The sequence below is a fragment of the Metopolophium dirhodum genome, chromosome 7 (assembly GCF_019925205.1).
Source record: "Metopolophium dirhodum isolate CAU chromosome 7, ASM1992520v1, whole genome shotgun sequence".
NCBI lineage: Eukaryota > Metazoa > Arthropoda > Insecta > Hemiptera > Aphididae > Metopolophium > Metopolophium dirhodum.
Window position 1 is genome coordinate 3,372,523 of NC_083566.1, and position 13,759 is coordinate 3,386,281.

At 29.3% G+C, this 13,759-nt stretch overlaps 1 protein-coding gene across 1 annotated transcript; it reads right to left on the reverse strand.

The window, feature by feature from the left end:
* Nucleotides 1-96: 96 nt before the first annotated feature.
* On the reverse strand, nucleotides 97-6,571 carry LOC132949650 (zinc finger protein 300-like). The gene is made up of 6 exons (XM_061020639.1): nucleotides 5,945-6,571; nucleotides 5,412-5,614; nucleotides 5,025-5,309; nucleotides 3,662-3,837; nucleotides 3,307-3,579; nucleotides 97-2,517 (listed from the first exon to the last, which is right to left on the reverse strand). Exons 2-6 carry the CDS (start codon nucleotides 5,553-5,555, stop codon nucleotides 2,370-2,372), a joined length of 1,026 nt encoding a protein of 341 aa, XP_060876622.1. The 5' UTR covers nucleotides 5,556-5,614; nucleotides 5,945-6,571; the 3' UTR covers nucleotides 97-2,369.
* Between the last annotated feature and the right edge of the window lie 7,188 nt (nucleotides 6,572-13,759).

A 13,759-nucleotide genomic window follows, 5' to 3' on the forward strand; every position in this document is an offset into this window, starting at 1 on the left:
TATGTAAAAAGCTAAATTGTGTTGTTAATTAACAGTAAACAAACGTCGGGTAACAATGTTTGTGATGGAACAATCTAATAATAATAATTCAATGTATATGAGTCACATAATAGTATATAATAATTAAAAAAAAAAGGGTAATTTTTACAAAAGTAAGAAATATTAGATTCGATTCTTAAACTAAAAAATATTGTATAATACAAGTTATTAAAACATAATTTAAATATTTGTTCATAATGTAGGCATATTTAATTTGTTGTCTTATTTACTACACGCAGACGCATCGGCAGCGGTATTATATAAAAAAAAAAAATTATAATCATAACACGCCACCAAGGTGCCAAAAATATGCTCTAGACTTATTTATATTTTTATAGATTTTAGTACACTGTACGCAGACTTTAAAAAGACTCGACTTTATCAAAAACTGATTTATACACACATCCTTGGAAATCATAATCAATAAATCAATTTTGAGGAACTAAGATAACCCAGTACTATGTACTTAATCCTTTCGTATGAAAAATATTTATTATACAGAACAAAATTCACATTCTTAATTACGTTGTTAATAAAAAAAAAAAACCAGACAAACAGTACTAATTTAAAATTATGATATGAAAAACAACGAAAATATATTTATAATAATTTTAGGTTAAGTTTTTTTTTTTTACTTTATACACATACACCAGACATGATTTATACAGTAGTTTAACATTAACTTAATGAAATAATATAAACACATTTCAACAGTTTCTGGTTAATAAATTACGTAGTCACCCTAAGATATCATACATTTAGATTAAAGAAAAAAAAAACCTTATACGAATATACATTATATTATTTTAGAGTTAGTTAAATCTTTAACAACGATTTGCTGCAAATGTACAAATATCGGCAAACTCTTTCGTGCCCTATTCCTCTGGTTATTAATTCACAAACAATATAATAATTTATGAAAGAGTAAAACAACAATTCTAGTCTGCAACTCTAGATCTATAATATATATTATATAATAATAATATATTTGTATAAATATAATGGTTTATACATACATAAAAAAAATCGCACACAAGCCTATGTCGTATAATGTATACATTTAGACAGTAAAATAATAGTAAATATTGCATAAAATTTACAAAGCCTTTTAATGAAACGGTTTTAACCATTTTGTGCATGCTTAAACGCACTCGTATTTTTTTATTAATAATAACTACACAATGTTTACATTATTATACACAATTCCTACATTCTTGACGTATAATTATTACCAATAACTTAATTTGAATCCTACTAACATTTAAAAAATAATAATTATCTTTAAAAGTATTAATTTTATCAGGAACCTAGTAAACATTTATACTTAAAATAATATTATAAATTATTCCCTTTTTTTTTTTTTTTTAATTTTATGTGTTCTTTACTGATTCTTACGTGAAATTACTAGGACAATTTAACTTTCAACATATAAAAATATACTTAATCTGTGTTGACTGTTGAGTTTGTTCATAGTAAATAGTAATTATAATTAATAATTATTGATCTAGGCCTCTAATCCTGTGCAACATGAGTTAACTTTCTCAAAATAAATATAAAAATATATTTAAAAAAGAATACTTAGCTGTAATTGATTACAATTAAGTATAGGTAAATTAGTTTGGTAGTTAAACTTTTTAAAGGTTTTCTTATTATTATGCATAGTTATGGCATAATTTTGTACATAAAATGCCTTTTATGAGGCAACGGCAAGAACAGATAGGAATATAGTGATTTTGTAATAAACCAACCCGGTATTATAAAATTAAATGAAATTTCACAACTAAAAAACTGGGATTACAAAAAAAAATGATATAATTTATACATAAATTGACATTATTTATCCTTTTCATAAATCAATGCCTACATTATTTTAAGACTAGGCACAAACATTTTATAAAAATGACATCATCACTTTGGTTCAAGTGTTATTTATATTGCATACAATATTATATTTTAAATGAAATTCATTTTTAGTTAATTTATTTAGAATCCAAGCATATAATAAATAAACTCAATAACTACTAGATATTTTAAATACGAGCATGTGAATATGCCATGTCTAAAACATAATTGTCAAACCATAATAAAATATGCAAATACCATACAATATATCTACAAATATTTTAATGATACAAAATTTAACTTAAGATTCCATTAAATTAATTTGTTGGGTCAAATATCATGAAACAATGATGATGTCACTAATATCTATCTATGTTTGATAAAGATGTTTTACAGTAAACCTAATTTATATAACCTAATAAAACAAGACTATTAACACTTTTTAACTCTTTAGAAGTACCTACTTATTAAACATAGAAGAAATAGGTTTAGGCTCGTGTGTTTTGTGGTGGACCCAACATCATGGGTGTTAGGTGGGTTAAAGGTGGTGGACCATCTGCATTATGCGGTGGAGGCCCCAAGAAGCGAGGGCCGTTCTTGGTGGTTGGCAATATGCTGATTTCACGAGGATCAAATCTATAAAATGTTTTAAATTATCATACAATATTAAATTTATAAATAGACATAAGAATATAGGCTTATCTACTCATTTTTTAAAACCGTTCATTCAAAACTAAAACAGATATAAAAAAATTCAATGCACCATAATATTATAATTTTATAATTAACTAACATAAAATGTATTTTTTATAACTGTATTTCAAAGATTTTAATACACAATAGATATCTATTTAAATTTAAAACCATCTCAGTGTGATGTTGACAATAATGAGCCCAAATAATTTATTTATATTGTACTTTAATAACTTAATGAAACTTTTTAAAAATGCATCAACTTTTTAATCTTAAATCTGTGATATTTAATCCACCAATGGCATCTTTTTACTCACTTTTATCAAGAATGTAAAAGTTCAACAAAAAAAGCCACTTTTATATTATTTAAATTGACATTTCTTACTTCTAGTAGAATAAAATTAAAACTGTAGGTTTACAATTTTATATAGATTATCACAATATATATCATAAATTATATTGTACTTTATTATTATTATAAAAAACTTTTATCAAATTAATTTTCTTACTTAGGTAAGCCTATAAAATAACTGAGTAGCTTTTCTTAGTTTTTTTTTAAATAACTGTATATATTCTACTAAGAGAATATGCCAGGCGGCAACCGCTTTCCATCCGGCAGTGCATATCTCCCACGTAATGGCATAGGTATTGAAGAATGGAAGGGGAAAAAAGTGTGCGGAACAGGTATATTATTTCTTTTGGAAATTATAGTTATAAATCAAAAACTAATACCTTATGCTAGAATAGTTGGTGTCTGATTGCATGTAGGAACTGTGTACTGGCTCGTGGTCAGTAGCTGCTGCTGCTGCAGCAACATTGAATCGGTGGACTTTATTGATGTGTCTGACTAAAAAGCATCCTTTCACAAAGGCTTTACCACAAAATTGACAACAATGTGCTGGTCCCAAGTCATGAGATCTAAGGTGCGTTACAAATTGGATCTTAGAGTTAAATGATAGCTGACATTGTTCACATACAAACGGTTTTTCTGTCATATGACTCCATCTAGTTAAATAACATAAAAATTATACATTTTTATATATTAAGAATAAAATAAGCAACTAAAAATAATAATAGAAAATCATACTTATGAGAAATGACATAGCTTTTAACTGCAAATGTTTTCTTGCAGATGTCACATGAATAAGGACGCTCGCCAGTGTGCACTCTTTTATGAATGTTTAGGCTACTCTTTTGAGAAAACTTCTTTAGGCACAAATTACATTGATAAGGCCGTTCACCGGTATGAGTTCTCATATGAACCTAAAATAAATAATAGTCAGTAAGATAACTATATGGAGTTAAGATAAGTAAATACTTATAAACATTTATTATTAATAAACAAATAACAACAAAAATAATACTTAATAATAATTATTATGGTAATATGTACTTAAAAACACTAACACGGGAACTAACATTTTATTTTGGTATGTACTTACTAAAATGTATCATCAAATATATTAGTTATACCAGGATTTAATGTATTTTAAGTAAAATTCTAAAATCACCTAACAATATATTATAATCTTACAACACATCGGTAGGCTCGTACTACATTATAGTACCTACAGTAAACTAATATAAAATAAAGTAGCATTTAAGTGTGCAATCTTGGACAGTTTTTTGGTATTGTAATTTTCTCTACACTACTGTGATTAAAAAGTTGCTGGTAAAATAAAATTACCAAAAAAAAAACCATGTTAAATTGCACACTTTCTACCCAAAATACTTAAGTGGCTTAAACTTTAAACTTCTTATGCATTATACTTCCACATAAAACAGTACACTCCACATATTGCAAAATCTCATATTTGATGTATAATATAAAAATGTAATAATTAAATTAACTTTTTTAATACATACTTCTAGTAATTTTTATAAATAATTACTTTTAAAAAATGTTATTATAGCACGACAATCCAAAAAAAATTGTTTAAAAATATTAACTTATTGAGATTAAAAGGTTAATTCTATAAAGCAGTTGTGAGGTCATCTATATTCTATGGATTGAAATATTGTGCAACGGGTGAGTGTAGCAGAGATGAGCATGTTTAGGTGGATGAGTGGAGAGACTAACGAAGATAGAATAAGAAATTAATTCAATAGGGCTAATGTAAGAATGACACCAATTTAGACAAAATGGGGAAAGAATAGGTTCCGCTGGCCCGATCATGTTATGAGAAAAGGTAAACGGAGGCAGTGAGGGTAGCTATGGAATTTAATGTAGAAGTAAAAAGGGAAAGCCAAACCGAGAAAGAAATAAATAGACAGATTGATACTTTAGCTGGTGTAAATAAAGAAGAGGTAAGGGACAGAGGCCAACAGAGGTATAAGACAAGAGTGGCCGACCCCGTTTAGTTGGGAGAAAAGGATGAAGGAAAAGGAGAACAAGAAGAATATTAACTACCTAAGTCTTTTTTTGAAAATAGGTAATCAAATGCACTTACTTCTAAATATGGTTTGCGGCAAAAACAGGCTTCACATTGTGTACAACGGTAAGGTTTGTTGTTTGAATGTGATTTTAGATGTACATAATATGATGAAGTTGATGCTAGAACACGTCCACATATGCGACAAGCTTGAGGTTTAGATCGGGATACCGATGTGGACGTGGGTACAGGTGTACTGGAACTGTGTTGCTCATCGCCATTGACTACAATGGACAAGGGTGGACTGCCACAACTGCTATTTTGGTCGCTGATCACATTGTCAGCAACTAAGCAAGGCCTTATCTGAAATCAGGAAAAGACGCAGGACCGTTAAGACCGTTCTACATTGACATTCTACGCGAGTGTATGTAGGTTCTACGTTCTCCCGGCGATACTTGCACCCACCTCGGAATCGACTTTAATGTTCTGCTTGTGCAGTCCGAGCTGTTGCATGTACTTGACAGCAGCATCGTGTTTACCCAGGTACTGTGGCTGTTGCTGCTGCAGTTCGTATTCGGTGGCCGAGAAGTGCTGTTGCGTTTGCTGCATAATATCGAGTGTAGTGTGCGCGTCGTTTGACTAGCTCATCGACATGGTTGATCAACGTCCTAAAATGGGGGGCAGAAAAAAACGAAAACCGATGATCGCACGAATCATTTGTATATTGTAGGTCTCCTTAGGTATTTTTATTTTTAATTATAATATTGTAATTAATATCGTTTTTCATCGTTATACAATAAATGCGAACGCCAATAAAAATAGATGGAAACGGTGCGCCCGGGATCCATCGACCATCATCTATGCGAAAACGCCGTATCAGCGATACGGTCGCGGCGTTCGAAAGTCGACGGCCGTCGGTCGATCCACCGCCATCGACATCATCGACGACGGCGACAACGACAAGCGATAAAAACAATACGAAAACGTGCGGCACTCACCTGCTATGGTTGTCGTATACTGTTTGTGTACGTTAACGGCACAGAGTCGTTTCGGTGGAAGCCCGTTTGTTAGATTGTAGGAGTTAATCGACAACGCGCATTCTCTAAACGACTGTTGTTATTATTATTATTATAAATTATAATAATATTAATGTTAATGTTGTAATAGTATTTAATTGTAATATCGTATATTATAGTAATTATTATTTGTAACGACCAACAACAATAATAATAATAATAATAATAATAAGAGTAATAATAATAGTAATAATAATAATAATAATAATAATAATAATAATATTAAATCAAAATAACACGCGTAACAGACTTAATCGCGGTCTGCCGTCATAAAAAAATATTTATACCGTGATATACACGCATATACATATCATACATATGTAATAATAATATAATATAATATGTATATACACGCACGCATATGTGTATATATATCGCACTCGGAACGTTAACGTGATACGGGGTGTACAGGTATAAACATTATCGTAATAATATATGTTATAAACGTGAATATATGTGTGCGGTGTGTACGTATAGGTAACTGAAGAAGAAAGGAATGCGGCGGCGGCGGCGGCGGCGGCGGCGGTGGCGGTGGCGGCGGCGGTATGGTACCTATGTAGTTTCCGATGGTTTCCGAACGGGGAAAACGAGAAGAAAAAAAAAGTATATATAATGTATAAATGTAGAAAGAGAAAGAGAGGAGAGAGAAAAAAGAAGCCAATCGGCGGCGCTGCCGGAGGTGCGGGCCCGGGTCCTCGCCGATAGCGTCTCCGAACAGCTCCCGCGGAATGGCGGGGCGGAGGGCGGCCGTCGTTGTATTTACGAGACGTTTCACCGACCGCCGTCGCCGTCTTTCCCGACGATGTTCGACTGGCGGCCGACGGCGGGTCACGAATCACAATAGTAACAATATTATTTATAATAATTATAAACAATAATATTGTACCATATTACAACGCGTCGTCGTTAATCTCACAATAATAGTATTTTATTTTTATTATCATTGTAAATAATAATGCGACCGGCACCAGACCAATTTCATAATATATTTTTGTCGATTTCATTGGCGCGATCCGGGGGGGCCGATGCGTATTATACCGACGGAAATAATTCCATCGGGAAATACGCGACTGTTTTAGAATTCCTACGTCTAAAATTGTCGAATGAGACATGAGATATTTATGTACGATTTGCCTACAATTCAGTCGCCATCATGGATCCGTCCGTGCCACGATCGTCAAAATGTTACGATTTATACACTACCAGACAACGTTTGTGGCCGGGCTTGACGTCGTTTTATAACAATTGTATTTCCTTTACGTGTTACACTTATTTTTGTGTTCAAACAATACAAAAAAAATCATAGTGGAAATTAAAAACGTTTGTACGCTCGCACGGAGACGCTCAATGCCCGTTCCCGTTGTCAATCGCCATGGAAGAAACAATTACCCATGGAACGGGTTTATTGTTTTTAAGGTTATGACGACGGTAATGGAGCGATATTTAAATTTTTCATTTGAAAAACCTACGACCTACCCGTAACCCGTTGACCGTTCACTCTTCTAAGCTCATTTCCTCGATGGAACATGGAAAACGATTTAGTTTTAAAATTACAAATTAACACAACCCACATTCTACTGGATCCGACTGGTGATTACACATAGTAAAATATATTACACATAGGTAAAATGTATCATTTAGACAATAGATAACTAATTACGATGTCAGATTTAAGATTCTAAGCAGAAGTATGAAAACAATTATGCTTATAATGTTATACGCGTATGTACGTATATTATCTATATAGTTGTAGGTATCGCTTTAAGTGCGCAATATTATATAGTTTTGAAATTTAACACAAAACATAATGTAAACATATAATGAACTATACTCAGTGCTCGATTTCGAGGGGTACTAATTGTTCGGAAATTTTACCCTTAATATTATTTTTAGGGATAACGCACGTCATTGGCGCAACTAGGTCACTCAAACTTCTAATGGAAGTTATGTTCAAAAAACTTGAAAATACTCTAATTTAAAAAAAAAATCGTATTTTCTAGTTAAAAATACCAAAAAAATGGTATTTTTGGAATTTTTTTTTTGTATTGTTAGTATGTGTAAGCTTAATGTTTTGGTAAAATTAAAATTTATTTATCGGTTATTACATTTGGTGATAAATTCAAGTATTTACGGTTATTAAAAGTAAAATTTCCTTATATTTTTCAAAAGCGCAGGGAAAACAAAAGAAAAACTGTAATTTTTACGCAATATTGATTTTGGTTTTTGGTGTAACTATAAAACAAAACAATGACCGTAGATATATAAATATCCACTGGTTGTTTATATTACCATTTTCTATACACAATTCAAAATATTTTGACTTGTATTGAACTGTTTACCATTACAAACATACCTAAATTCAGTTTTCATTTCTCTTAGTTTTTATTTCTATGTATCTCAATAATATTTTATTTGTTGAGTAAAAACCTTAACAATTTAATAAAAGCCTCCTAATATATTGTTACAATAATATTTGAAAAATATTAAAAATCCATACTCACAATTTTTTTTATAAGCATTTAAAGTTCAAAACTTGACAAAATACGTAAAAATTACAAAAGTTTGCAAATTATTTTTAATTATTTTGAGTTTGAAATTTATAAAAATTTCCCTATTTAAGATTTTAAAATGTTATATAAGAATCCTCATGAATTTGTCTACTTTATCAAAAAAAAAAATGTTTACAAGAAAGTCAAATTACATTTTTATAAGCGTTTGATGTTCATATTTTTACAACATTGGATATTCACTCGATATCTCATGTAACGATTTTCTTATTTTGTTGTAATTAAAAAAACGTATGACTGTAGATACTTGAAAATTTCACTGAATGTTTGTATTTTCATTTTCTAAACACCATAAATGTTGAAATTATTTTGACTCGTTTTAAGCTGTTTACAGACAAATTCAAATTTATATTTTAGATTCTGAGCGAAGCGATGAATGTATTGATTTTACAATGATGTGTGTTTTTTTTTTTTAAATTTTTTAAATTTTTTTTTTGTGTCTAATTGTAACCTACTATACAGCAGAGCGACATCCACTTACCCACCTTTTTTAAGTTTAAATTCGATAAATTTTCTCAAAACTCGAAATTTAAATGCTTGTAAAAAAAATTATGCCTATATGTATTTTTAATATTTTTCAACTGCTATTGTATCGATGTATATATCAGGAGCTTTGTATTAAATTTTCAAGCTTTTTGTCCTAACAAATAAAAAAAAGGTGGGTAAGTGGATGTCGCTCTGCTGTACAGTAGGTTACAATTGGGTCACTTTAATGGATGGTGTTAAATTTGAATTCAATGATATAATATCATTGAATAAGAAAAACGATTCTGAGCGAAAACGGTCAGTCAGCCTATGATATTACCAAGTATATTTGATGATATTATTGTGAATAAAGTAATTTATATGTAACCTATTTACATGGAGCCTTGTTTCAATTTTCAATTCTTAGCTATAAGTTGAACATTTTATAAATTGTTAACTACAAAATAATTATTAAATTATAAATTTGATAAATTTTGTCAAAATTTGAACTTTTAATGCTTATAAAAAAAAAATTGTGCCTATGTATTTTTAATATTTTTCAACTGCTATTAGAACGATATATCAGGAGCATTATATTAAATTTTCACACTTTTTTACCCAACAAATAAAATTTTATTGATATTTATAGAAAAAAAACTAAAAAAATTGAAAACTGACAATGTCCGTAAACAGCTCAAAAAGAGTCAAATTATTTTCAAAATTTTATCGTGTATAGAAAATTCTAATACAAACATTCAGTGAAATTTTCAAGTATCTACAGTCATACGTTTTTTTAATTACAACAAAATAAGAAAATCGTTACATGAGATATCGAGTGAATATCAAATGTTGTAAAAATATGAATTTCAAACGCTCATAAAAATTTAATTTGACTTTCTTGTAGACATTTTTTTTTGATAAAGGTAGACAAACTTATGGATAATGTTGTATTACATTTTCAAATCTTAGATTTAAAAAGAAAAATTTTTATGAATTCTCAACTCAAAATAATTTGCTAATTTTCATGATTTTTCCGTATTTTGTCAATATTTGAACTTTAAATGCTTATAAATAAAAACTGTGACTAAGGATTTTTAATTTTTTTCGTCTACCTTTGAAACAACAACCTAGGAGCCTTCTATTAAATTTTCAAGCTTTTTTACCCAACAAATAAAATTTTATTGATATTTATAGAAAAAAAAACTAAAAAATATGGAAACTGAAAATGTCCCTAAGCAGTTCAAAACAAATTAAAATATTTTGAAAATGTTATGGTGTATAGAAAATGCTAATATAAACATTCAGTCAAAATTGCATGTATCTACGGTCATATGTTTGTTTTATAGTTGCCTATACCAAAAACCAAAATCGATTTTGTCAAAAATAAATTTTGCGTAAAAATTCCCGTTTTTTCTTAATTTTTTTTTTGTTTTTCACGGCACTTTTGAAAACTACTCGGAAATTTTTTACTTTTGACAAACATATGGTGTAAATTTCAAGCTTACAGTTATTCGTTTTTAAATTACAACAAAATAAGAAAATCGTTACATAAGAAATCGAGTGAATATCCAATGTTTTAAACATTTGAAGTTCAAGCACACATACAAATTTAATTTGACTTTCCGGTAGACATTTTTTTTTTTTGATACTTGATAATTATAGATCGACAGAATTATGACCAATTTAACTAGAAATTATTGTAGTGTATTTTCAACATTTTTTTAGATAATATTCCTCGCGGCTCCCATTACAATGTACTATCCGACCTATACGGTAACCAATATACAAAATAAGAAGCTAATTTCTACCAAAGTACTATCTATTACTATTATAATGTGTAGCCTGAAAAAAAGATTATTTTAAAACGAATATGTTCCCAAAATAATTAGGTATAATCAACAAAAAATGAGTGATATCCCAACATTTACATTCCTCCATACTCCGTGTTAAAAAAAACGCTAAATATAAAAAAAACAACCCTTAAAGTTGTGCAGATATAATTTCATTGGTAGCTAAGTCTTTGAACTATAGATGTCATTTATGTTAAAATAATCTGCTAACAAATGCAATTTAGCTTAGCGACTTAAGTTAAAAATTTAAAAATACTATAGCATAATTAGTACATAATAGTAATAATATATACTATATATAGTCATCTATATACTGACTACTATCATAGAAATAGGTAATGTAATCAAGTGTTTTAAAATCGCCAAGCTAAGTTTAAGTTTTTAGCAGATTATTTTAACATAAATTATATATTCTATAGTTCAAAGACTAGTGCCTATACAATTATATTATATTACAACTTTTAGAGTAGTTTTTTTATACTTTATTATAAAATTATTTTAAATTGTATTCATTTATATTGTTATTATTTTTACGTAATTACGTATAGTGAAAAAATTACCAATGAAGGGGTTAACACCCCCCGCCCCCCCCCTGAGTGTATACCACTGTAATAGGCTATACCTAGGTAATCGCTTAAGATCTTATATAACCTACAAGTATAATTAAGTGTATAACGCATTTATGTAGGTAGATACATAAATTAGTAGTGTGATATTCGGCGCGCATAACACGATTATTTTACCGATGTTTTACATGGGTTTATTAAACTAAACATATACATAATACATATTACATTATATTATACAGATATTTGATATATTATAATATAGATTATAGGTTATATACGAGTTATGTGCGTCTTACCTTGGCTTGGCACTATTGGAAACTGGAAGCGAAGAAGTTTATAAATAAACGTACAATAAATAGATTCGAAATGTTGTTGCACTATTAAATCTAAGTATTATATGTAGATGAGGAAGGTGCGAAAACGGTTTGATTGGAAATCGTTAAAAACGGCTATATAAAACGACCGCTTACGACGAACATTTTCTTAATGACCGAAGAAAATTAATGAAGTTACCGCGAGTACCATGTAGGTAATATGAATGCTTGGCCAGAGCTTACCACTGTGTAGGTCATCTTCGAAGAGCCGAGGACTTATAACTAACATAAGCCTTGGCTGTGGCTGTGGTATAACGACTGAGTTAACAGCCGCTGCAGTGCGATACATAATATTATATTATGATATTGTATATAATATAATTTATATTATGTGCACGGCAAGCGGGAATTCACCACAATATTTTCCTATAATCAGTCTCAGAATAACAGTCACCGTTTGTGATAAAAATAAAATACTTGTGGACAATTTTTGAGTTAACCACAATACCACATACGCGCATCGCGCATATCGTCTATAACTATTAAATAAGGTGTTTAACGAGCAGAGTACTTACTTACTATAAGCTCTTCCAAAATGTTAAGTAATTATTAATTAAAAAATATTAGTTTAATATTATCCATATATTATATTAACATACAACAAATATTCTGCTTCTGACTATATGAAATCAAAATAAAAATATAGATTGAAATTTAAAACTCAATTGTTATTAAATGGATAACAATTAAGGATGACAAAAATATAATGGCAATATATATATAAATATTAAAACTGCATGTACATTTTTACACATTTTTCAAAAACCATATTTTTGAAAATAGTTTTAGTATTTTACTGTTAAAAGAATTATCCTAAATTTTATAACATCGGTCTAGGGTCGCTTCTGTATAGAACTACATCTTACCGTTAGGGCGCTAGCAGTATAAACAAAATAAAGCATTCCTAAGCAGTATAGGTATAGTTATTGCAATGCATAGATATTTATTATATACCCGGATACCCCTAAAGGATTGAAATCCCATTCAAGAAACTAAATATATATACATTATAAGCATGGGGTACATTTTACTTCAGTTCGACTTTTAACACGGTGTTAAAGTTCACTTATAAATCAACAAAGTGCGTTCGTCATCGCTAAATTGTTTATCCCTATATTTCGGCTCTCGATATATTTTGTAGATCTAGTCATCTAGAATACGATTAATATAATATAATATTGAATATAATGTTACCTTTCAGGTGATGTAAACGTATTCTGCACTAAAACTTAGCTGAACATTACGGCTTGAATACTATACTGCAGATATCGGTTGGCCACACAATTATATGAAATACATATAATTATCGCATATGCTGATAATATGTTACATAGAAGAATCGATAAAGATAAAAAAAAAATCTTTTTTTCTAATGAGATACCATTTCAATAGCTAGACATACTCACATACCTACGTCCGCACATTAACACTATAATATTACTATATAATATAATATTTATTACTTGCAGGTTTTAATGGAGCGATTGTCACTATATCGGAATATAATATATACTATAACTATACCTATACATGTAGTGTTGTTGTTAAATTCACTATATGATAGTTAGATACCTGTATAATATACATAATATATTGTGTATTCTCATTTCTCGTTATATAAAAACAAATTTGCGCGTATATCCCAACAAAAACACTTTCGCCAAACTCCATGTAAAAAAATCACTAAATATAAAAAAAAACTTCTCTAAAAGTTGTGATATTATTTTATAGCTAAATCTTTGAACTATAGATATCATTTAGGTATGTTAAAATACTCTGCTAAATAATTGGCTTAGCGAATTTAAAACACTTGATAGTAGACTATATTATTATGTATATATACATGAGTATACTCATTATGCAATAGTATTTTAAACTTAAATCGCCAAGCCAAGTTTAATTATTTTAGCAG

Excerpts from the sequence above, each read along its gene's own strand:
- LOC132949650 (XM_061020639.1), bottom strand. The coding sequence starts at position 5,555 with ATGCAGCAAACGCAACAGCACTTCTCGGCCACCGAATACGAACTGCAG. Across the intron at positions 5,310-5,411 it reads ACATTAAAGTCGATTCCGAG|ATAAGGCCTTGCTTAGTTGC; the intron begins GTGGGTGCAAGT and ends TCCTGATTTCAG. Across the intron at positions 2,518-3,306 it reads ACCAACTATTCTAGCATAAG|ATTTGATCCTCGTGAAATCA; the intron begins GTATTAGTTTTT and ends AACATTTTATAG.